Source organism: Rhea americana, unplaced genomic scaffold (assembly GCF_003343005.1).
Source record: "Rhea americana isolate MKP2758 unplaced genomic scaffold, rheAme1 scaffold_366, whole genome shotgun sequence".
In the NCBI taxonomy this organism is placed as follows: Eukaryota; Metazoa; Chordata; class Aves; order Rheiformes; family Rheidae; genus Rhea; species Rhea americana.
This window is the reverse complement of record NW_028186497.1, coordinates 542,437-568,418: the sequence shown is the minus strand read 5'-3', so window position 1 is coordinate 568,418 and position 25,982 is coordinate 542,437. Positions and strand designations below refer to the sequence as shown.

The 25,982-nt window shown below is 40.9% G+C and overlaps 2 protein-coding genes across 7 annotated transcripts in view; one reads left to right on the top strand and one right to left on the bottom strand.

The window, feature by feature from the left end:
- Positions 1-9,378, top strand: part of LOC146591668 (glutathione S-transferase-like) — a 10,211-nt gene extending 833 nt beyond the window's left edge. Inside the window, exons 1-7 of one of the 3 annotated variants that reach the window (XM_085312475.1) lie at positions 602-715; positions 3,859-3,965; positions 5,126-5,177; positions 5,456-5,588; positions 6,762-6,903; positions 8,088-8,219; positions 9,025-9,378. In XM_085312475.1, coding sequence (XP_085168601.1) covers positions 3,879-3,965; positions 5,126-5,177; positions 5,456-5,588; positions 6,762-6,903; positions 8,088-8,219; positions 9,025-9,147 — 669 coding nt within the window. In that variant the 5' untranslated portion in view covers positions 602-715; positions 3,859-3,878 and the 3' untranslated portion in view covers positions 9,148-9,378. Of the gene's footprint in view, positions 1-601; positions 716-750; positions 772-3,858; positions 3,966-5,125; positions 5,178-5,455; positions 5,589-6,761; positions 6,904-8,087; positions 8,220-9,024 lie in introns of those variants that run through there. The other 2 variants (XM_085312474.1, XM_085312477.1) reach the window with 2 other exon arrangements.
- Positions 9,379-11,060: 1,682 nt separating this feature from the next.
- Positions 11,061-25,268, bottom strand: TMEM14A (transmembrane protein 14A). Of its 4 annotated transcripts, none has more exons than XM_085312481.1 (5): positions 25,248-25,268; positions 19,837-19,922; positions 17,893-17,994; positions 12,651-12,738; positions 11,061-11,661 (listed from the first exon to the last, which is right to left on the bottom strand). In XM_085312481.1, exons 2-5 carry the CDS (start codon positions 19,910-19,912, stop codon positions 11,622-11,624), a joined length of 306 nt encoding a protein of 101 aa, XP_085168607.1. In that variant the 5' UTR covers positions 19,913-19,922; positions 25,248-25,268; the 3' UTR covers positions 11,061-11,621. The 4 variants fall into 4 exon arrangements, with proteins under 4 accessions (XP_085168607.1, XP_085168606.1, XP_085168604.1 ...); XM_085312480.1 differs by lacking the exon at positions 25,248-25,268 and adding an exon at positions 20,618-20,699; XM_085312478.1 differs by lacking the exon at positions 25,248-25,268 and adding an exon at positions 20,403-20,531.
- Positions 25,269-25,982: the final 714 nt, after the last annotated feature.

Genomic DNA, 25,982 nt, shown 5'->3' with positions numbered 1-25,982 from the left:
CGTGAGCTCTGCCCCGGCGGGTTGTTTGCAGGTGCCATGTGCGGCGGGCGGACCCTGCTGGGAAGGGACYTGCGGGGCCCTTCTCGCCCGGGGCTACCCACAGGCCGCGCCGGACACGGCAGAGTTGGGGGGCTCCGTGGAGCGGCGCCTTGCGGTGGCCGGCGAAGGTCTCCTGGGCCGGGGCCGCGCCGCCTCCATGAGCTCTAACGCTTCTCCTGCTGTGCCTCGAGCTGCCAAGTCATCCCTGCCGAGGGGAGTTTTGCCTTGGATGTAAGCCCTCAAAGACTGTTATGATAGCAGCAGAATGCAGCGTCTTGGTTTGGGGAGCGCTTCACTGTTCACTTTTCTGATCTTTACTTCTCCAGCTTTTGTCTGTGGTCAGTGGTGCACGGGGAATGTGTTAACCCAATTACATCTGCAAAGCTTAATAATGTAAAAATCTAATCTGCACCATGTGACATATTTGCTGTGCCGTAGTTGAGGCTTTTTGTGCCGTGGGCCCAGTGCTGCTCTACTGGTCTCGCCTGTGCACTTCTTTGAGCTTTACACTCTTACTGTTTTTAGAAACTACACTTGATTTTTGTGCAGGATGAGTCCTGGGAGGATACAGAGCACTCACAGTTCTCACCTTAGTCAGTGGAGCCATACAAGTCTGCTCTGTCTGCTGTAGATACCTAACGTCAGCAAGTGAATGGAGCTGGAGAGGCAGGAGAAGGCAGGCTCTCCTTTCTGTGCCGTTATAGCTGCCTGCACAGTGGAAGGAATGAACAGGTGTGTTAGCTTGCACGCATATATATGCGTATACACACATGCACAACCTAACACATGATCCAGATCTCCCTCCCCTTGGTTATGTGTGGTCTTGCCTCCTCTGTGAGCTGTGTACACCTGCACAGATAAAGCATGGTCTAACGTTAGCACCACTCAGTTTACAGAGCTTGAAGGCAGCCTTATGTAACTTGAATAATGTCCTTGTTTGTTAAGGAGCAAATGAGTTGCAGCCCCTTTTGGATTCTGTCCTAATGGTAACTTGATGCTGCAGCTACTTTTAGAGTTGCTAAGGAAATGTCCATGTTTGCTGAGGTGGCTAGGGCAGCCTGCCGTGAAAGCAAAAGGCTGGATTTGTATGCAAATCAAAGACTAATTTTTTACTTTAGGTTCACACTAGGGAAGTGTTCAGTGCTGCTTGACAATGTTTGTCCTGGGGTTACCTCCCACTTGTTTTCCTGCAGTAGAGACTCTCGCCAGGCTGGATTGTGGTGTTGTATGTAACGCAGTTTTGACTCTGTCTCTTTGTTTTATTAGCAGAGATTTTTAAAGCTGAATTGTTTTTTGTAATTTAAGTTTTAAAAGGAAAAATACTCCTTGAGATTTTTATCTTATTTAGATACTCCTCATTAGCTCAAGAGGGAATACTTTTGAATCCAAAGTATTTTGGTCTGAGTTCCAGCAGAAACCACATGATGAGAAATTAAAAGCTCAGACACTTCAAGACTGAATCAGGCTTGATGCACTACAGGACCTAAGGACCAGTGCCATAAGGTCATTCTGCTTGAACAGTCCTGTTTGAGCTGTGTTTGAGGAACAAAGCGTTACAAGAAGCTGCTTTGAATTCCACATGCATTTAGGAAGAAAGCTTAAGACCTTGCAGCAGATTATGAGCACACTCTTAAATTCACCTATTTGTTTCTCACTGGAAGGCTGATGCTTGAACTCTTTGGGACAAAAATGCATGTTTTTTTAAATACAGTGATCAGAGTGGCAGCTGTCACTTTGACTACAGTCTGACTAAAGGCTAAGGAAGGTCCAGTGTGCTGAACAATCTAAAAAGTTTGTGATTTTTCAGGTCTGTTACTGGTATTCCAGAAAGCTAATTTACCAATGGCTTTGCTACTCTTACATGACTTATTGCTTTACAAAGGCACATTCATTACAGAGCAGTAACAGAGCCATTTCAGTACTTTGCCACTGTCTGCTAAGAGCAAATGTTCAGCGTCAATCCCTAAGTCAGTCCTTAAGCAGTGCAGTTCCAGGAAAATCCAAGCGTTTTCCAACTTGCATGAAAAGACTCAACCCTTGGCTGATCCCTGCAAGGAATTGTGATGGGCAAGTATGGTTTATGTTGATACAGATGCTTTTTTTTCTACTAGTGCTTCCTCTGCTCTTCAGCTTCACCAGCTGTTTGGAGTGAAGCACTAAGACGAGCAAGATTTTGGTTGGGATGTTCCTCAGCTATTTTGATGAGGAAAGAGGAGAAGGAAGTTTGTTCTTTCTCCTTAAGCTAGCCTGTCCTCATAATATCCCAACCTTTACACAGAATGCCTGAGGTTGAAGTGCTTATCTAGGCTGCCAGAGGGCAGAGTTTTGGTCTCTTCTCGGATAAAGTTGAGTCCATCATCCTGAGCACAAAGGAATGAAGTATTTGGGGCATGGTGGGTTCCTACCAAAGGCCTTTTGTTAGATGTTTCCAGGGCTAGATGGAAGCTGGGCAGAAGTTTTGAAGAATTGTATTTTGGACTGCAGCAGCAGAATTACTCTGTGAGCCCAGCCCAGCTGTTGCAGGGCAACAGCCGTTCCTTATAGGGCCCATTGAATACAACACCCAACACAGAACTTCAGTGGAGAATGGCAGAGATGCTGTCTCCTCTCCCATCTGTTGAACCATTTGTTTGTGCCTTTTCATTGACCCCTTCAGGATTATTAACAGTTTGCACTTTGGGACTTGATTAAGTACTGAAAAGTCTTACGCAGGAATAAATAAACCTCCCTGTAAACAGAGAAACCTTGGCTAAACAATGAAACGCTCTGTTAATCAGTTTGTGAGTTTGTCCTCTTCTCATTAAATTAGTCTTCTTCTGGGGCCCATTAATGATAAGAGTACAGTGTGCCTTGTCAGTTAATTTCCTGTTCCAGCACTGCACAAGCTCCTGTCAGCTGCAGGTTTTTATTACTGCATGTAGCTGCTTTTGGTGTTGGTGATGTTTTGAAAACACTAAGGATTTCACCTCTGTGTTATCTGCTTGGCTAACTTTCATCTCTCACTGTTGCTAAGGCACTAAGGGGCACTGAATGCACCTTATCTGTCCAATTGAGGTCAAGATCTCTTTTTTTTTTTTTTTTTAGTTTTTAAAGTTAGGTGTTCAGAATCGTGTAAATCCCTGCTATGTTTTAGACATTGTTCCTGAAATTGGAAGGGATCTTGAAGTGGCTTTACACCCTGTATAATAGATATACTGTGAGTTGGCTAATGGTCAAAATAGAACTACTACATATGGAAGTGGTCTTAGTAGAATAAATGTTCTAATATATATTGCTGTCATAAACTCTTAGACACAGCAGAACAAAGCTCTGAAACTTCATAATGAGAGAGGTGAAGATAAGATGGTATTTTTACCTTGATGTTCTTGTGAAGCAGTAAGTTTGACTTTGTATGTTATCAAGTCTGATACGGCATGGATGCTATCACCAAACTCAAAACCTACTGAATAGACTGCAATGCTACAAAATTAAAATGTATTTAAGAATACCTCGCAATTCTGCTTTGGTTGTTAAGATTCTCATGACTTCTTAAAGCTGAGCTGATTTTTTTTTAAAGATACGTATATGATCTAGCACATGTTTATTATTTGCTGACATTAATTTCTTTTAAATTGCTGCACACTATCCTGGTGGCATGTACTATTTTTCCATTGAATCTACAGGAAATTTGGCTGCATCAGACTGAGGTGTCTAAGTCTTGATTGCCCGTCTCCTTTCACATTCACCCAACAATATTTAGCATGCTGGAATGTAAAATATTAAGTGCTGATTTAAGAAAAAATGTGTATTCATTTAAAAACATCTTCTTGAATTTATCAGGAAACAAGAACGCTGAAATCATGGCGGGGAAACCCAAGCTGCACTATAGTAGGGGAAGAGGGAGGATGGAGTCAATCCGATGGCTGTTAGCAGCAGCTGGGGTTGAGGTTTGTACCTTTTTATAAAATGATCAGATTAATCTGTGATTAAAGTAAGTGTTCTGTTTAGGGAAAGTTTCCCAAGTACATTTGTGCTTACAGAACTATGCACAACATCACAAGTGCTTACAGAGATGTACACATCACATATTGTGATACAGAATGCCTTGTAGGTGATATACTGTTTCAAATTGTATTTAAGATATTGTTTGAGTAACAGTTACCCAGTATAAGGACTTTATTTTACAAGGAGAATCTTTGTTTTCAAAACATAGTTTCAGCTTAGCAGAGCTTAGATTGTTGCTACAGACCAAAACTGTGCATCTCTCCAACTTTTTCAGAATGGTCATTATTCAAGAACCCAGGTATTCCCCATGAAGAACTTCAGAATGTTATCTCTAAACAAAATGCTTTTTTATTTTTGGGGTCAGGATCTGATGAGGGTAAATCAGAAAAGATGCCCTAAAGCCAACAGATCTATTTATATCAACTGAAAAATCTATCTTGAGACAACTTAATTTCTACATTTACTTTTTGTTTGAATGTGGTGCTTTCATTTCTCAGAACCTACTTATACTCCACTGGAAATGAAAGGCTTTTTTAATGATGCTTACATGTGAATGTGAGGGAGAAGCTGCAGAGCACAAGTGCTGAGGGAACCAAAATTATGCCCTCATTCAAATGTCCTTTTTATTAAAAAATAATTAAAATATCAGCAAGGGGAAATAGGGAGATAAAAGCAGCTGATGTCACATAAAATTGAGTGTATTGAACATAAAATTGAGTATACATTTTATATATTGAATATGTACTCAACATATTGAGTATATATTGAAATATTGAGTAACCATTGTGCCTCTGTCACACAGCATTTAAGTGAATGACTCAGTTGCATATCTGCTAATTGTTTAGGCAGGCATGTAGACAGGACTTTATAACAAAGGAAGGATTTTTTCTGCGATGTAAAGCATTGCATGTTACTGTGGGGCCAGGGGATAGCGTAGTCCTGTGTTATTTGCTGGAGTGGAGGTGGAGAATAGGAGTAGGGATCTCCAAACTGTCATGAGAAGTAGTGGGAATAGCGTGGAGAGGAGAGTTTCTAACTTCCAGTCTCCCTTCCCCATTGTGGTCTGGGTGACACAGGGTTGTTTTCTATCTTTGCTTTTCAGTTTGAGGAAGAATTTATAGAAACAAAGGAAGACCTAGAAAAATTAYGCAATGGTGAGTCTGTAAATTGTCTTTTAAACATAAGCTTGCATCAATATAACAAAAGGAGTACTTTATCTGACTAAGAGGCGTAGGACCTTCTGTCTTATGATACGTCTTCTAAAGAGGTGATCTGAGAGACCTGGCTGCTTGTGTATGCTTTCGTTGCAGGAGCTTTAGTCACTCAGAATTAGAAATGTCTTAGGATATTATCAGCTCTTTTTATTTTTTTTCCCTCAGATTCAGTGCAGTACTACAGTGGTTTGAATAGTTTGCTTCTGTTTCCTTCAAAGATGGAGCCCTGCTCTTTCAGCAAGTGCCCATGGTGGAGATTGATGGAATGAAGATGGTGCAGACTAGAGCCATCCTCAGCTACATAGCAGCAAAGCACAACCTCTATGGGAAAGATTTGAAGGAGAGAGCTTGGTACAGTAATAGTACATATCACCCTTACTAATACTGCCTTTTTTTTTTTTAACATTGCATGTAAAGGTGCATGTACATCTGCCAGTGCTTTGTCACCTCAGCTGTAGAGATTGGATGAATGGGCATCATATGACTGATAAATTATTATTAACTGTCAACATAATGTTACAGCTAACTTCAAGTTTCTCTGAATTCACAGAGACTAGAAGTGCATTAAATTGCTGGGCAACTGCAGAATCTTAATACAGTTACAAAGGCTAAGTATGCCATGATTTTTCAACTAGAAAACTGTAGAAAATATAGAGCTGTATGAAAAAAATTGTGAAATATTTTTAAGCATTTTAATTTCTTTTTTCAAATGTGAAGAATTTTTCCTAGCTGATGAAAGACGAGAAAGAAATCTTCAGTGCCTTATTGCTACTGAAAAATAAACCAGTATTTTCCTAATGTTACTTTACCACATATGCTGTGGGTACACACATGTGAGACTGGCTTTCCTCAGTTAAAACTAAAGAGCTCATACAAAAGTAAAAACTCTGATTCACTCATTCTAATAAGTAAAATAAAAATCATAGAAAATTCAGTTAAGTCCTTAACATAACTTACTCCAATTTTCTGTAAAGGTTTTACTCCCATAAACAAGTCTACCAAAACATGTCTGATAATGGGTAAACAGTTCAGCAGAGATTGTGAAGACTAACATTATGGATCAGCATGCCTGAACTGGCAATTTGCAGCCATTTGTTGCCTGGAACCATTTATAATTTAGGCATCAAATTCAACCCCCCCCCCCACCTCTTTTCCTCCTCTGCAAAGCAGCTGGCATATGCATACTTCTGTCCCTCAGCATAAATCAGTACAAGACCAATGGAAAACAATATGAACTCCAATCAAATAAGAGTCTGTGTAATTGATATATTTAATATCCTGCTTATTGCAGACACCATGAATTTGTCTATAAAGATCTGTGCTTTGAAGAAACTGGAGCTGGTTTCTCTCTCTCTCTTTTTTTTTTTTTCTCTTCCATCGAAGAGGAAGAACAAGAAAATAAATTAATGTCTTATTCTACATTGGCTGGTGAGCATTCAACTCTAATAACTTTAGCACTATGTTTCAGTGCTAATAATCAGAATGGACTGTTCAAATAAATGTTAAATAAAAAATTTGTTTCAGGATTGATATGTATGTGGAGGGAACAACTGACCTCATGTGGATGATCATATATCTCCCTTTTCAACCAGCTGAAGCAAAAGGGAAGAATCTTGCCTTAATCATTGAAAGAGCTACAGCCAGATACTTTCCCGTCTATGAAAAGGTAATAATTCAGTAGTAGTAAAGCAGTATATAGTTAACACTCCCTAGCTCAACCCCAACGCATGCTTCCCAGAAGGCAAGTGATGGTACGACTCTGGAACTGGGTGATAGAGCCCACATTCAGTGACATGAAGAAGGCCACAAAATAATACCAGACTGATTCTGGTACTAGGTATCTCTGCTGATTTCTGTAAGATGCCTCACAGAGCAAATCCTACTTGTTAGGAGAAAAGGGATGGACTCAAACTTTTTAAAACCTTCTTTGGGGTTTATAGCTGCTAGCATTTTGCATATGTGCACCACTTAAATACCTATGCCAACCTTCAGAACTTACTTGCCTCAGAGTGTATATACTCTTGCTGTTCAAAGTTAAATACAGTTGTGCTTTAAAATGTGGACCTAATCTGGTGATCTTACTGCTTATATGTAATAATACCTAGAGATCTGTTACTGTCGTCCTCTGAGTCGTTTTATTTGGGCACCTTTATTTGTGCACAGAAGGACTCTGCAAACAGGATGTATAGAGCTTAAAAATATAGAAAAATTATTTACTGGATACCATGCACAAAAAAGAGAGGATCTAATATCTACTAAGTAATGGTGATCTACTAGGTATGCCCCATACGCCCTATAAGGCACATGAAGGGTCTTTGCTGTCCAGGCAGGTATCAGGAGGGGAAGGGTTCCCTTCTGCAACCTGGAATGTATTCTTGATGAGAGTGAGGTGCCATTTTCTACCAATTCTTTTTCCTTTTCTTCCCTACCCCTTTCCCCCTTTCCCTTCCCTCTAGACTTCCTTTCCCCCAGCTCCCTTCAACTATTCTGCTTGTCTTGTAATTTCACCTTTATTATCTTGTGTGACTGTACTGTACAGACTTTCTCACAGCTCTTTGTCATGATGTAGCAGTCTTCTCAGAAGTCTGTGCCAAGGTTACACAGCTTTGTTGTGTTAGAGTTGGGCCTGTTTCCTAGCCTGGGTCCTTGACTCACAGGCAGCTGAAGTCCTAGGAGGGAGGTGGGAAGAAGTTACAGAGGGGATGAGAAACAGAGAGACCAAAAGAGAAGCAGACTTACAAAAACAAAATCATCACAGAATCTCCTCCTGGGAACTAATAATCTCTAATGAAATAGCTAGACAAAATTATTACAGAACATATGATTTCTTTAATTGTTTATATTTTGTAGGCCTTAAAAGACCATGGACATGATTATCTTGTTGGCAACAAATTAAGCTGGGCAGACATCCATCTGCTGGAAGCCATTTTAATGGTGGAAGAATGTAAGCCTGATGTACTTTCTGCATTCCCTCTGTTACAGGTAAGTAAGCATCTGATCTCAATATGGAATGTAACATACTAATTTCACTGACCAGTTTTAAAAGCTTATTGATATTTAAATCCTTTGAACCATTGTAGTATGTCACTGACAGCTCTCTGATCTATTTCTGTTGACTGTAATGACCTGAACATAGCCACTCAGTCTTGCTTCCAAGAGCTCCTGGAAGCTCACTGTCCAATCTGTCCTCCAGGTCTACAAGTTCTCCTCTGGCAGGAATTCACTTACTAACTCTACCAGTTAGGTCTTACAACTGTTATTTCCAGGTCTTCAAACACGGGAATGAGTAATAGGAAAGGAAGTCTGTGGTCTGTTTTATCTGCAGTTCTTATCATTCTGTTTTTGCTAACAACATTATGTTTTGAAGAAATCATCTATAAGAGCCGTTCATTTTCTTCTCTCTTGCTTCCATGGTGCTTTACACCATGCCTCTCTTCAGCCCAAATATATTCCGACTATCTGGACTGAGGCTATGGTTTTCTTCTCCCACCTTTATCAGTGAATCTCTTGCTCTTTAATATTAAATTCTCCCATCCCCATCTGTGAAACCAAGGTAAACTTTATAGCACCAGTATTGCAGATTATTTACATCTAGATTTTTCAAAAATACTGATAYGTTATTTGAATGGAAGATGCTGACTGCTGAGCTGGACAAATGTAGCTACTAACTTGCTTTGTTTGCTAAAGTGTATCTGAGAAGGAAAAATCCATGTCAACTGATTTTTAAGCTATAAAGGATGGCATATAATTTCCTTATACTCATTGGTTTCATTGTTTCTTCTTATAGGCTTTTAAAGAAAGGATAAGCAACATTCCAACAATTAAAAAATTCTTACAGCCTGGCAGCCAGAGGAATCCACCAGAAGATGAGGAGTGTACTGAAAATGCAAGGAAAATATTCAATATCTAATCAATGTGGCTGTTGAAGATCATGCAACTGTAGTATATTACCTGAGCTTTGCCTCATAAGTGTAAACTACATAATGCATTCTGTAGCTTGCATCATACAGCCAGTCACATGAAAATCTTTGAAACACACTATAATTTTTGATTAGATTAAAAGGCTATGCTGTAGCTGTTGATTTCAGAAAGTAGTATTTTATGGAACAGCTGCATGAAATAAAGCATGCTGATAACTTTGTGCTTGTCTATTTACAGTGCATTCCTGGTAGGGTAAAGTATTTCAGCCGTAGCTCTGGGAGTACTGTAGAAAGCTCTCTTCCAGACTTTTACAAACTGCAGCGCAGAAGAGATACTCTGTAAAAAGGGGAAAGTCATTTAAATTCAGAACTAGAATCTCTGCTGGTCCTTACCTAGTCTCCCCAGCTGTAAATTCACAGTCATGGTCCCTGTCTCCCCCACCCTCATCCCCCTGCTGAATTTCATTGCTGCCTCCATCCTTTGGAGAAGAGAGAAATTTTATTTTTTAAAAAAAGCTTATGAACCTTTTAAGTTTATGGGCGGAAGAATGAATCTATTCTAATCCCCAAATAAACCTTTGGGCTAATCTCTCAGCAACAATTTTGTTCACTGAGAGATCAAAGAACATGTATTTAATTAGCCTGATCTGTTTTTCATCCACTGAAACAGCTTTCTCCCTCACTTCTTACTTTGCTGCTTGGCTAGATGTATAGAGGGAAAAAATGCTACTTGATTTAGTAAGTAAGCTCTACCAAAGGATGTTTTCTTTCTAAGTTGATGCTGTTTCCTTCACAAACTGATGTACCCATTTTAAAGTACAGACACAGAGATACTCCCTGATGCACACCCTGGTGCACTGGTGTGCACCTGGTGACTGAGGCAGGATTTAAAGCTAGCTTTAAAAAGAACACAAAATGGGGTTAAGTAAATTGGGGTTAAGTAGATTCTGCATATTCTCAAAGGTACAGACCTGAAACATACCAATCACCTAAGCACTGTCAGGATTATCTGTGAAGATTTTTTACATTAAAGTTTCCTGGGTAGCTGACAGCAGTTTGAAATGTGCATTATAGTAACTCAAGTTTTATGGAGCTATTTAGGTGTTCGAAACAAGCGCTGTAATCACTAAACTACACAGACTGACATAGGCCAGCACCGGTGCATTTTGCAAGTGCCTAGTTGCTGATACCACTGCTGGTCTGAGATGTTCAGGAATTTAGGTAGTAGCTGCTTGGAGGGTAGCCCACCTGTAATCACCATTGGGTTGTTCTGAGAACACATAAAAGGCTCAACACTGCAGATGCTGAAAAATACAGAATCCTATTGCATTTAGGATCTGGGAAAGCAGGCAGCTGCACAATTGCTTCTATGTTTGGCATTAGGTCATTTGAACCTTTCATCGGATATTAATCGAAGGTAGTATTCACCTCAACTGTTTATGCAACACTAGATCTGGTAGATGTACGAGAGCTGTATTAAAAAAAAAAAAAACATAAAGCACCTACTGCTCTTACTCTTCAGTAGGGCACTCACCTAAATTCTGCCTCTTAATGATTTGACTGCATAATCCTGCGCATGAGAAGATAACCTTAGCCAAGCTTTGAGACCCAAGGAATATTTATTTTCTAAACAAACTGGAATCACTTCAGTCCCTGAATAGTTACATCTGAATAGTCTCCTTTATTTATGGGGAGGATTTTAGCAAAAGAAACAGTTTTAGCTCATAACTGCAAATCTGTTAGAGAATGCCGAGACGGAGTTGAGAACCTATTCATCCAAAACAGTGAACCTACCTCAGCTGTGGTTCATGTCAGCGGGGATTTTTTGGCATGGTGCATGTTTGAACAGTAATGAGGATGGAGTAAATGACCAGTCTCTACATAAAATGCCAAGGAAGCTTCAAACATTTTACTTTTTATTTGAATACTGATTATGGTTTTACATTTAGAACCAGTGGAAGAAGACAGCTAGGTTTGAAAGGAAGGTATGTCTTCTAGTGCAACACAGTACAGGCACATGCCTTTACTGAGTAGTAACTGACGCTGGGTTTAAAATTAATTACTTAATCTCAGAAGCTACAAAATTATGGTCCAATACAATATACCTCTTCAGCATAATGATATATCTACATATGTTTTTCTTTGAAAAATACAGTGCATTGCTAACATAATTTCTTGAGGTGCTCAGCACCTCTGAAAACAATCAGACTTACAAGTAAAGATCCTTTGAGTAAACRAAAGTAGATCAAAATACATCATCAACAAAACACTCATTTGTTTTTTTAGAAAAGCTAGCAAAATATCAGCAAATGCCAAAAACTATATTTCAGGTACAGATCTTTTACAGAAAAGATAAACACAAAATAAGACTTCTGTTCAAACTTATCTTTTAAGTATGGAAAGCCTGCCTGTTTGCCAGGTGGGCATGATAGTCAGACTTCAGCTCTTAAGTTGCTAAAGTCTCCTATAGCAGCATAAAAACAAGTCTCAAAATCATCAAAAGGCTGTAAAAGAACAGAACAAAAGACATAATTATGGTTGTGCATGAACAAAAAACAATGAAAGTCATCTCTAAGTAACAGCACATTCATAAATACCTGACTAGAGCTTCTAGTAAACAATCTTTTAAAACATGTCTAAATCTACAGCTTCTGTGTTCACTGAAACACATCAGTCTGTCTAAGATTTAAGAGATCTATAATGGAAAATATTATYTTCCAATTTAAGTCTCAATTCTAAACTTTTACATCTAGCTACTTTATATTTTCTTCCCTTTATGTACTAAGAGTAAAATAATAAGTTAATAGAGTTATATTCAATCTGGTGACATTCAAGCAAAAGTCATTCTTCCTTCAGAAAAAGATTCTGACACAATTAAAAAATGTTTTGAGTTATGGAAAAAAAGCTTAGACTTACGCTGTAGTTTAGTCCCAAAATAATAAGTACAGAAAACTATGTTTTTCAGAATGCCAAAATAAACATCAGATACAAAGCAGTCAGACTAGTTAATAAAATCATAATTTGCAATAATACTAACCAAAGTTCTTAGGTCAGGTCAAAATCTTCCCAGTTCTCAAAGGTGCTGAGCTTCCAGCAGTTTTGAATGCAGCACTTCTAAATCAAAATGTTTTCTTTTGTTTTTTAAGATGGCCATTTTGTAAGAAATGAGTGGACTACTTTATGTGTACACATTTGAAAACACTGAGGCTTACCTCAGATTCTTCCAAGAGTCTTATCAATATGCATCAATAATTGAATTACTGATATCTCCTCTCTTTGCTGAGAAAGTCAGTCCATATTAGATGTATCTGTCTAGTGAGACAAACAAGCTGCACACTGAAAACAGGACTGTGACTTCCAAACTTGCTTCATTTAAATCATATAGCTCCTGAATGCTAATAATTTCTGTTGATACTGACTTGAATCAAATGTCAAATGGCAGCTATCTGAACAATCAGTGAAATCGTTGCATTAAGATCCTGCATATGTTTACCTCAGGCATGCTACTAGTCCAGCTGGCATTAATTTCTTGGACCTCTTGAACCTCATTCCCATTATAATGGTCAGAAGAAAAGCTGAAACTGTGAAAAGACAATTCAAATATATTTAAGTTCCCCTCCTTTCTCAGGGGACTATTCAGAAACATGAATAGTTATCAAAGCTCTGCAAAATATATTGCTATGTTTGCTATGAAACATAATTTAATAAAGTATTAAATCAGAGGAATAGGTCTATGAAACATTCTTGCCTTTCCAAAATACACTACTATAGTTTCTTTCAACTGAAAATAACATTTCCAGGGGCAGCAGAACACTAAATCCTTTTCCAACGATAGCAAGTAAGTTTGTCAGACCATGAATTATATTTCTCTATACTTATATTCACAGAGGCTTCCTCCAGTAAAGTAGGAAGGATCCTCATCATAACTGTAACACRTATGCTGAACTACAAGAGCAGTGGCTTATAAATCCCATCATCCTACATAACAGCTCCTTCTCTTACTAGGTATTCTAAGAAACGAATGCATCCAACTTTATCTGAGTTTTTTTTTTTTCATTTTTAAATGCCAGCTCTTTATCTGCTGAGTAAGCCTTAAAAACAGGCTTGAAGATTTGCCACTTATTTGTGCTACAGAATATGATCGTCAACATCTCCTTCATCATGGCTACAAATGCCTTGATTTTTCTCTTGCTATGAGGAAACCATCCTTGTCGGTGGCAAGAGGTGGGCAGCCCAAAAGGGCAACAGAAGCAGTATAAGCAACATGGAACAAACATCGTGAAAGGAATCACATCTTCTTCCTGCAGCTCTTTTGCCTAAAAATGGAGATAACAAATGAATCCTGATCAATCAGGCATGGGGAATTCATATTAAACTAATGACTGCAGGGTGCTACATAAATGAGAAGATTAATGAGAACACAAACTCTGCAAAGGTAGCTAGCTCACTTAAAGAACTGTCACCTGAAATGCTGCCTAAAAGTGGGAAGAGAAGCTGCACTTATCCCAGGCAACTGGGCTTTATCACTGTTGCAGCACTGGCAGTTACACCAATCTCCTCCCCTTATTATAGGGCAGTTAAACCACCTTGCTAACTCTTCTCAAACCCACACCCACTTTTGTGGACAGCGCTGCGCTCACAGTTGTCAAGAATTAGTTTTACACTCATCCTAACATAGTAAGACAACCACTGACAGAAGCATTTTATGAAACTATCAGCTAAGCATGTGCACTCACTAAAGATACCCTGCAACATCTATTATGCTCCATTATCCACTGCTCTTACTTTCTGCTCCCATAATCTGATCCTCTCAGGAATGTCTGAAAGATAGACCTCCTCAATGTGTGCTTTGCCTACAACCTTGAGTGTGTATATATATATATATATATATATATATATATAGTTAATTGCAAGCTAAAAAACATATTTACTCTGTAATTTTTATCCTGCCCTGTTACTAATATCAGACTTTTCAAGTATGTCAGTGATTTTTTTAAAATGTTCAACTTTGAGACATTGATGTGAATTTCAGAAGTGCTCAATATTCACTGCTTCACCTGAAATGGGTGAAAGCAATTCAATAAATCAAGCCTCAGATGCATCAAGCTGCACTCTCAGTATTACTGCATACTGAAATCTGAATTTCCACAGCTAACTAATCACATAAAATTACATCAGAATACTCAAGAAATCACAGAGTTCTCTTCACGGGGAGAGGAAAAATGCAGGAAAAATTATTTATAAAATAATTGAGGAATTATACCTTTGGCATTTGTATGCCACATATTCTTTCTGTGTAGGACAAGATATGACAACCCTGCCTTCAAGGTCCTCTACTAAAAATGTTACCTACATTATTGTAGGTATTCTTGAGAAGGTGATAGATGCTGTAGCTAACTATGGTAATTTTACACTGTAATTTATCCTACTGGTTCCTGCGTTCAGTGGGAGCACTTTCTTCCATACATTTAATTTCCCTTTGGCATTTTTGTTCTATTTATTTTTTGCACTTATGGACGGTTAAGCATAAGTGAAAACATCCTGGTTTTCCATGGAAACAATATGCATTTATTAGAGAAAGCCCTTATAATTATGCAGGTAGCAGATACAGTAGCCACCAAACATATCTGAGGTGTGACCCTGCAGATGTTTCTGAGCATGCCTAATTCTCCCTTCTTCTGCAGTTGTCCCACTGAGTTCAGGATAAAACCAGTCTGAATGGCTGGCCCTGTCCCCACCGGCAGAGCACTCTGTATGAATACTCCTTAAAGCACATCAGGCAAAAATTACCTTTGTGAGGTCAAATCACATATTTTAAGTTTCATTCAGCACAGCTGGATCTTGAAGAGGTCACCCATTTATATCCAAGGTTAAATACATGTTTAAGTTTTAAGCAATCAGGTCACTCCTTTGTAAACATTCAAAATTAAGGCTGCTTTTAATAGTCTCTATTCTTTTCACTGTACATATTAACAACATTATAAGGCAGGTAGAGGACTGCCTGAGGACTGGAAGAAAGCCAATGTCACTCCAGTCTTCAAGAAGGACAAGAAGGAGGACCCAGGCAACTACAGGCCACTCAGCCTCACCTCCAGCCCTGGAAAGGTGATAGAACAGCTCATTCTGGAGGTCATCTCCAGGCATATGGAGGAAAAGAAGGTGATCAGGAGTAGCCAGCATGGATTCACCAAGGGGAAATCCTGCTTAACCAATCTGATAGCCTTCTATGAGGGAATGACTGGCTGGGTAGATGAGGAGAGAGCAGTGGATGTTGTGTACCTTGACTTCAGCAATGCTTTTGACACTGTCTCCCATAACATCCTCCTAGATAAGCTCAGGAAGTGTGGGTTAGARGAGTGGACAGTGAGGTGGATTGAGAAGTGGCTGGAAGGCAGAGCTCAGAGGGTCGTCATTGGTGGTGCAGAGTCTAGTTGGTGGCCTATGGCTAGTGGTATCCCCCAAGGCTCATTACTGGCTCCCATCCTGTTCAATTTATTCATCAACGATCTGGATGAGGGGGCAGAGTGCCTCCTCAGCAAGTTTGCTGATGATACCAAGCTGGGAGGAGTGGCTGACACACCAAAGGGCTGTGCGAGAGACCTGGACAGGCTGGGGAGTTGAGCAGAGAGGAACCTCGTGAGGTTCGACAAGGGCAAGTGCAGAGTCCTGCACCTAGGGAAAAATAACCCTAGGCACCAGGACAAGCTGGGGGCTGACCTCCTGGAGAGCAGCTCTGCAGAGAAGCACCTGGGAGTGCTGGTAGACAACAAGTTGACCATAAGCCAGCAATGTGCCCTTGTGGCCACGAAGGCCAATGGTATCCTGGGGTGCATTGGGAAGAGTGTTGCCAGCAGGTCGAGGGAGGTGATCCTGCCCCTCTACTCAGCCCTGCTGAGGCCTCATCTTGAGTACTGTGTCCAGTTCTGGGCTCCGCAGGACAAGAGAGGCATTGAGCTACTGGAGAGAGTCCAGTGCAAGGCTGCGAAGATGATCAGAGGGCTGGAGCACCTGCCCTACGAGGAAGGGCTGTGAGAGCTGGGCCTCTTCAGCCTGGGGAAGAGAAGACTGAGGGGGGATCTTATCAATGTGTACAAGTACCTGAAGGGAGGGTGTCAAGGGGCCGGGGACAAACTCTTTTCAGTTGTCCCATGTGACAGGACAAGAGGCAATGGGCAGAAACTGAAGCACAGCAAGCTCCTCCTGACTGTGAGGGGGAATTTCTTCCCTGTGAGAGAGTGACGGAGCACTGGCACAGGTTGCCCAGGGAGGCTGTGGAGTCTCCTTCTCTGGAGATCTTCAAGGTCCGCCTGGATGCAACCCTGTCTAACATGCTCTAGGCGACCGTGCTTGAGCAGGGAGGTTGGACTAGATGATCTCCAGAGGTCCCTTCCAACCTTACCGATTCTATGATTCTAACTCTGACTATCCTATATGCACTGATATAATTTTGATTAAAATAGTAATAAATATTGCTTCAGTTTGAGGGAAAGTCCTCATACGCCTATATGAAAGGTACAATACTGCCAATATTTTAGTGTATCTGATATCTACGAGCAGATTAGTGGAARTTTTATATTAGTCCTTTCAAAACCAGTGAATTGCAAAACATGCAATATTTACTTATTTTTAATAAGTCTTCTCTTCCACAAATTCTGTATCTGAACTAATGATTTTATTAACCCATAAAAGTACAAAACTGTATAGTGCTTAAAAGCACCTCACTCTGAATGATTTCAAATTCCCATATACTGAAGTCTGCATCTTCACTGCAAAAAGAGCTGGGTTTTCCTCAGCAGTGAGATAATGAATCTCAGCAAGGTTATAAATGCAAAACTGGAATATTCAATTTTAGGCTATCTAGTAGCATATTAGGTATGCCACGACCACCTTTATTAAAAGAACTCGCTATAAATGCACTCTGACAATTGAAAAGTAGTTAACATTTTTTTTGAGAGGGAAGAAGATTTTACAACTGTGGCTGGTATAAAGCAAAAGCCAGCATGAACACTGTTGTGTACAATCTGACTGAGGTCAGAAAAGAGGTTGTGTGCTCACACAGCATGGATTAAATGTATCCTAAATGGTGTGGTATGCATACATGTGGAACAACAGCCTAAGCCATTCATGCTAAAACTGCAAGTGGGATAAGCTCCCAACGGCCCTTACTGCAAATCAGTTAGGCAAAGTTAACACATTACCTTTAGAGGCTGTAGAACTTTGCCTCCAAGAGCATTTCATGGCAAGTTAGCTAACATGACAATTATTCCATAGTTCAGATCATAAATTTCTTGGCAGCAAAGAAAAAAAACTAAGGCAAAATATTTGCTTCACTGGGAGCTGAAGATACTCTACATGATGCAAGACTGGATTTCATAATACCTTTATCCGTCAAATTACATTCTAACCTGTAGACCTTTCTAGAACTTTTCCATATCTCTCAACTGAATTTCACAATATATATGGTGTTATATAACCAGCTAACAAAAGGAGGCATTGCCAGGTGGTAGCACACACCTGCTGGGTTTGTGTGAATGACTTGCCTTATCTTGCAGTTCTTAAGTGCTCAAATTTTGCGAGCTAAGTTGAAGCAAGGTATCTATCACAAGTGTCAAACTATCTAAAAACAAATATTTAAACTGAAGCATAATCTTTATGCTTAAAATTTATCACAAAACAGATTTTGACATGCATTTCATGCAACCGCCCTTTTCTTTTTACTGTAGTAGAACACTTACACAATGATATCTTCACACTTCTTGGATCACATGTTACACAGTAAGCTCCATAACCAGCCACAGAACCAAATGTGAGACCAGCAGCTAAAGAGATTTTACTACCTGCAAAAAAACCCCGCAAAAAACAAAAAGCACATGTTCAAGAGTTATTTCTCAGTATGATACCTTTAAGACAGATCTATCTCTAGACAGTATTATCTTAATATTTTGAAAATAGAGCTGATTTTGTCATGGTGCAGCCAACCTGCCAAATGTGAAAAGAAAGATAATGTTTCTTTAATCACTTTTCACCACTCTCGCATGACATTACTGGCAAAATCTGTTCAAGTAAAGGGAGATCATGGAGATCTAGTAATACTTGCATATGGGAAAAATAATCTTCCAAGCACAAACCTAATCTAGACTATTTGCTTTACCACATACACTATCAGAAGCACTTTCGCAATCTCTCTAAACTCTCACTGTTGATTTTTACTGTACTTTATAGCACTTGGGAATCTCTAAAAAACTAGAAGAAAACTCACAATGTATCAATATGCAAAAAGGGTAAATTGGACAACATAGGTAGCCATAAAGCTTTTAATTTGACATCAACCTTGGAAAAATAAATGGTATCACTGACAGCACATTTAATTAATACAGAATTTTAAAAGAATTTTAAGTTAGATGAAAAAAAGCTTTTAAAACTATAACTTGACATCTTCTTTCCATGCTCTTACAAAATTGTTTTATAAAAGTCCAGAGCTTTAATAATATACTTAAGTTTCTGAATAGGCATTTGACTTGCTACTGTAAGATAAACCTACAGAATCAGTGCAGCAGATGTTACCTGGATTAACATAAACTCCCAAATAATTGTAAACAAAGAATCCAGACCCTTACGTGCCATTTACCTCACAGTCATATGCTATTTAGTATTTTTAATCAAGAACCTGAAAGAAAACATGACATTATTGTTAAAATCTAAGTTTCCCACAAAGGCTGACAGACTTAAACAGTGAAAAGGACAGACCAATGTAATAGTCAGTAAGTACAGCTGGCTGCAAACAAAAAAAAATACGCTAAGTCTTTTAAGAAAGTCTGATACGAAAACTCTAAGTCTTGGAAAAATCTCTAAAAGGAGAGCATGTAGAACACCCTGTGCAGGGAAACAGCGACCCTGAATGACAGGAATCATGATGGATAATCAACTGGATGCCAGTTCCCAATGCAATGCAATGGTGAACAGGACTAATGCATTCCCACTTCAGGGGACACCTAACTGGAGCAGGCCTAGAAATCAAGCCTGTCTGTGCTTGATACCAGCGCGACCTCTGCTGGGATACTGTGCTCACTTTTGACGCTACCAGCTCACGGTGGAGGTTGGTAGTTGGGCGAGTTCAGAAAAGGGTCACACATACGACTGAGGTATGGAAAAGGGGTGTCATACTGAATGGTAACTACCTGTCTATCTCAGAGTGAAAAAGTGTATTTTTAACAGTGAGAAATAATTAAACATCAGATAAAACAAGCAGTTAAAAGGTGTACATATGGTGTATACTTCCTAAAAGCCCCAAACCAGTAGGKGCTCTGCAGAAAATAATCAAACATAATCTACTATGCTCAACACAGGAAAGATCAAAGGAAACGAGAAGGTTCAAGATATGCGTATTTTTGACCTTCAGTCTATGTAATGCAATATGTAAAYATGTATATATGCAATTACAATATGTAATAATGTAACAGTCCTTTTGCCCTAAAACCAAACTCAATCAGTGAAATTAACCAAAAAAGTGACCCAGACTCAGCTCATTTGTATCCATGAAGATGGATTTAAGAAACAATCATGTTCATTGCAGCATATTTTTCATCTCTCTTGCATCAGTTCTTTTTTTTTTTTAACAAAGCATAGTGTAGAGGAAAGTGAAACGCCTCATTTTCAAATCACGGCACCCCTGTATTCACCTTTACGAGTGTATCCTAAAACACCTCCAACAGCCAGCAATGCAGCATATGCAAAACCAATCCAGTCAATAGCCATGGTCCCAATCCTGGGGAAGAAAAGACACTGCAACTAGAGGCAAACAAGTTTTCTCATCTCTGAAAAAAAGCACGATTTTTTTATTATTTAGAGTGTTCTAAATAATAAATACACTGCTGTAAGCAGTGTTTAATTACTCCATCAAAACATTCAAATGGCTAAAATGATTTGTGTCATCTTTTCACTGCCGGCTGCCTCTCCTTACACCCTGTTATCCAGTGCATCGCACTTCCACATGGCCTTTCCAGGCGGCAGCGCGCAGCCGGCCTGACGCCACCCGAGGCGCCAGCCGCGCTGCGCGTGCACCCGCGGCCTTTGCGAGCGCCCACCCGGAGCTTCCGCGCGCCAACGCGGGCCACGTCGGGGGACGCTGGAGATGCTCCACCCCGCTCCTTTGGCTTCACCTTTAGATTTTGACGCGCTGGCTGAAGCTGCGCTCCCGCCCTCCCAACCCACCGGAACGAGCACATGCCCCTCGCTGCCTATCAACGTCTCCATATGAAAACGCGCAGCTCGCCGTGCGCGCCGGGCTCCATCCGCTCGGCAGGGCGGACGGCGGCAGCTGGAGGAGCTCATCCCGCTCGCCGCGGCCCGGCGCGGGCTCCCTCCGCCGCTCTCCCGCCGCAGCCGGCCCCCGCGGCGGCGGCGGTCGTGGGGAGGAGAGGGGGAGCCCCCCCCTGCCGCCGCCAGCGCCGCCCGCCATACCTCGTCCCGCCGCGCCGTGCCCGCCCCGCCGCCCTCCGACCTCCTCTAGCCCCGCCTGCCGCGCCGCCAGGCGCTGCGGAGGCTCGCCGGCGGCCGGGCCGGGCCGAGCGGTCGGGCTCCGCCTTGCTGCCGCGGCGGGCGCCGGCCGCCATCTCGGGGCAGCGCCTGTGAGGGGCGCGGCGGCACGCGGTGAAATGGGGGAAACCGGCGTCGCCCGCGGACCCGCGCGCGCGTGGGGACTGCTCCCGCGGTGGCTTCCCCACGCCACTCCCCTTCCTTTAGTTGCATCTCGGAGGATATCTGCATGCAGTCACACAGGCAGGCACACAGATGTAACGACACTGTTATTTATTTTGAGGCCCTCTAACCCCAAGATTTGTGTGTGAGATGCTACACATGTATCCAATTTATGAAGCTGCCTGGCCTGGTTAACCTAACCTAGTCCCTCTTCGTGCGCAAGCCCTGGTCGTTGGAGCTCTTCCATTACGAGCCCTTTCTGTTTGGGCCTTGCCACCCTGCCTCCTCCCCGTTCCCGCGGCTTCCTCTCAGGCGAGCCTTCCCCGCGCTGCGTGGGGCGCATGGGCCCTGATCTGGGGGCCTGGGCCGTGCTCCGCCACACSGCCCCTGTGCTCGTGGGAGCGCAGACGCGGCCCCGGCAAGGGAGCGCACGCACCACCACGCYTGCCGCCTTGGGGGGCGTCCGAAAACCCCTGCCAGCATCCTGCCTTGCCTTCACACTTACTTGCTTCAAAGTATGGGAGCCTTCTGCTYTAAGGAATTCGCTGGAAACAGAAGAGGGTTGACATATTTAATTTCCACTTATAAAGTTCCCCCCCTTTTTTTTCTATTAGCATTAAATTGTCATGACACAACGCTGCTGCATGTGAGCTGTTCAAGGCTATGTGCTCAGTGGAAAGCGGCGCTACTCGCCTCATCTTCTAAGCGCCCGTGAGAGGAAAGACTAAAGGTACAGCGACTTCGGAAAACAAGCACAGGACACTTGAGGGCAGGATGGCCTCAAAAAGCAAGCCAAAAGCAGATTCATAAACTGAACTCCAGAAATCTTAGATTTCTTTGTGAAGCATTTTGAGACTTGTGGCTCTTGAAAAGAGCATTAAAATAAACAGCGGATTAAACTAAACAAAACCATGTCATTCTATTTGAGGTGGCTCCAAAGTGGAACAAATACAGCCGCTTTTGGCATCCACAGGATTGTGATCAGTTGTGGTTACTGATTTGATCATATGCCTCACGAAAGTAGACCGGATTGCCCTGATGCTAAATTTGCATTTGCCTAATTATATGCTGCTTGTTATATTCTCCCTACATTTTTAGCTGTGAAAGTATTTGTTGTTTTCCCTAAGTTGTTACTTAAACTACTGTCTGATGTGAAATCACTGCTGTATTTTATAGCACAGGTAGTTGGTTTTAGAGAGAGGGGAATTCATAAAATTTGTTTGTTAGCATGATAAATCAAACCTCTCAGTCCTAACAGTGAGGTATAACAGAATTAGTAGCAAAGCTAACACAGCTTAGCACTTTCTATTTTAGTTTTCAGTTGTTCGTAACTGCCAGTTTGAGCTGAAATTTCCCCTGTTGTCTGCTTCCAGCTGGTCTATTTTAGCTTGTTTTGATTGTTTTTCTTAATATGATGATTTCTTTGCTTTGTTTTTGGAAAGTTCCACTTAAAACAGTTGAGTCAACTACAAGGATGAATTTAGGAGAAAATGCATGGCTTTGTCTATCATAAACATTTATAACTGTTTCGCTGCATGGCTTCTAACATCTCTCTGCTTCAGAGAAACAGCTTTCAAATTTGGCAAGTGAATTGCTTTGAATTCAGGGATGTGTTTTTGCCATCTTTATGAAAATGTGGCCTAAAAAGAAAAAGGGTTAAAAATGCTGAGTGAAGGCTTGTTAGAATTGCACAGCTTCAAGAAGTTCCATCCATAAGAATGTATCACCTTTGGTAGGCTCTTCTGCAGTCACATCTAAATGCTTTATACCCTCCCCAGAGACAGACTGAGCTTCTGCCTTGTGTTGTAAATGTTCTGTATAAAATAAGGAGCTTTTGAGGGGCTTGGAGTGAAGTGCAAAACAGCCCATCTCCCTTCCGTTAAACATTTTTGCTCAAGCTACCTGTTGTTAGAGTGAATGTTGGCAGAAAGAATCACACAGAGATCTGTCTCCAGTTATAAGCTGTTTACAGTATTTGCTGGTCTTCTTGTATTAACACTAAAAACTATTCATATATGTAAACTTTGACAGGATTTAATGGTAACTGCCATCCAAAACTAATATGATATGAGAAGTGATTTGTAGAAATGGAGGACTGCCTCCAAAATACCAGAGGCAGGAGAAAAGGTCTTGAGTGGAAGAAGGAACAACTGAACACTCTGAGACAGCTGCAATTCTAGAACATTTTTATGCAAAAGTTGTTCTCTTCATCCAGTGAGACAACTGAGAGGGAAGATGACCAAAATATAGTTTTAAAAATACCAGTTCCGAGGGTTCAGGTGTGGTTAATCTGTAGTTAAACAACCAATCAGTCAGTTATCACATTACATTACAGAAAGATGAATGTCAGAATTAATTTCTCTAAGCTATCATTTATATAAGAAACCAGTAAGAAGGACAGTAGTGTTAAAATAACAAAAAGGAGTTTTAAAAGGCTAAGGAGAGTGATCTAGAGCCTTATTAGGCTGTGTTAATGAGATATTACCCTTCAGTCCTGAGGTGTCACTTCCTGGAAAGTTTAATAGGAAAGCTTTGAAGCATATCTGGCAATAAAAATCAAATGGTAAAAAGCAAATATATTGTTCTTATAATAACCATGGAAGAATCTTGCAGAATATATACATTAATAAACAGCCACATGAACTAAAGCCTTTTCTATGAACTAAACATTTATGAACATGAACCTGCAGAAAGGAACGAGGAAAGGAAAAAGAGATAGTTTCTTGGGCACTGATTTCATGGGAGATGGTGCTCCAATTTAACAGCTCACTGCTGCCACTTCACTTCCAMTTCTCCTTTCTAGTCCCTTGTCTTGTGCAGCTGCTAATGTGTGTTGCTCCTTCTCCTACGACCCTCAACAACCAATTCAATGCAGTAGCCCAGCAGAAACCTAACCAGACAGAAAAATATATAGTTTTCCACTGACTTAATGAGTTCAGTAAGCTCACATAAGGGTCCATCAAGCATCAGGGCCAGCATAAGGGAAGAAATGGATTGCATGACCAGGTGTGAGCCTGAGGAGAGCATGAGAGCGTGTGTGGAGGTCAGTGAAAAAGAGTGAGATAACCTTAAGCTATGTATTTCCTGACTTCTGACTGAACTTTGCCTGCAAGGAAGTATTATGCTATGGCACTGCGTGAATTTCTCAGTAAGTTCAGTGAAATGCAACTCAGAATTATGGTTGTTCAGTGATATCTCTGGAATCTTCCTGATGCAGAGTCTAACAAATTAAAATTTCTGGAACCTAGCAAACACTGAAATAAGGTACATGCACACAGTAACCAAACTCTGGGTCCCAGGAGCTGACAATATCCAGCGGAATTTTACTCTGAGAGCTCCAGTGACATTAGATTCTAGCTACATATAATGTAGGAGGGATTAATGAGAAAAGAGGAATGTGACTGTGATATGCAGTGATCTGAGAGAGCATATGTAATACTTTTTCTGCCCATCAAGCGTGATCAAAGGGATTTAGTTGGGGTTAAAAGTGAGTGATTAAGCTACTTTGGATTCTGATCAGCACAGAGGTTTTACTTTCCTAACAGAATTATTAAAAACTGATAGAATCTATCTCCTGAAGAAATGGAGATATTCTCTCTTCAGTATCTCAGGAATCTTTGATTTAAATAAATCCAAATTAGGACTGCTGGCTATGTTTTGCTTCTGAGATATTCCAAAATTCCCATCTTTTAAGTATGTGAATTTTGAAGTAGTTCAGAAAGTCACAATGAAACCCCAATGGACTTGAGAGGCATTTAGAGGGATTTGTTCACCACAATGTACTGTTTTCAGCTGATTGTAAACAACTCAGGAAAAAGAAAGGTTCTTGAGAGGGAGAAGGGATTTTTTTTTAGTGGATATTTTCAGTTCCTCTCCCCATATTTGTGATAATATGATAGGAATCAATTCTGTCATATCGCCCATCACTATGGGCTTGGTACAGAGAGACCTGTTTTCAGCTTCACACACTGACAGGCAGAATTTTCCAGGCAACAGCTTGCCTAAGGGCAGAGAGACAGGCTCCTTYGCCCTCTTCAAACTCTAGCAGATGCACAGAGGCATACCTAAAACCTGTGTCTGGCTCAAGTAAGCTCTCTTGAGCTGAAAACACTTTGAAGGTAGGAAACTTTTAGAATTAAAGTTCATGTATGCTTGTCCTGTCCTCACTGTTACCTAGACATCAGTTTTTGGCTGCTGTTCTTTCTGTTTTTCTCCAAACCGTGGCCGTTGTCTTGATCCTTAGCCAGGATCTTGAGCTGGATGSACCTTTGGACTGGTACAGTATGAACAATCTTTGGGTCTCATGAAAAGGAGGAAAGATGGACTCCCTTTTTCAAATCATAAACATCCTTCAGGTCATTCTCACAAGAAGGAAAGGAAGATGAAATACTACCTCCTCCCAGAAGGAAGAAGTCTGCCAGGTTCCGGCYCATAGAGGGTGCACAGAGTGTGGCTCAAGCTGTGGTTTTGCAGTAACTTGAGTCATTTTAATTGCTGGATACCCCATTCTTGGTCCCTTCGTTGAACCAGCTCTGGCATTCAGGGAACCCTATGCCAAGCCATGATGATAAATCATTAGAAAGCTGAAAAAGGGCTGTTTCCYGTTGACATTTCTGCTCTGTGACTGCAGTCTTAGACAGCTGATGATTCCTGGGATCCTTGCTCATTTATCAGAGAGCTGACTGTCCTACTCAAACCCACATGCCATGCACTCAGGAGATAAATACAAGGCAGTGAGGCTACCCACAGTATGAACTTCAATCTGGAAACAGTGCATATGATCAGGATTTACAAAATCATGAAGTCAGTGGGTAAAATGAATGCAGAATGTTATTCTCCAAATCCTACAGTACTAGAACTAGAGGGTACTCATTGAAAACAATAGACGATTAGTTTAAAGCAGATAAAAGATAGTACTTTTTAATGTGGCAGATAGTGAACTTCTGAAATCCCATGCAGGTTTTGGAAGCAGCTAGTACCAGCAGACTAAAACAAGGATTAAACAATTATATCAACTACAGGTTGATAAACATGTGCTAAAAGTACTGAGTAGGAATGTGCTAACATCCCTAATGCAATGATTATGGAAGCTGGGAGGAGAACAAGGGAAATGCATAACATAGCCAAG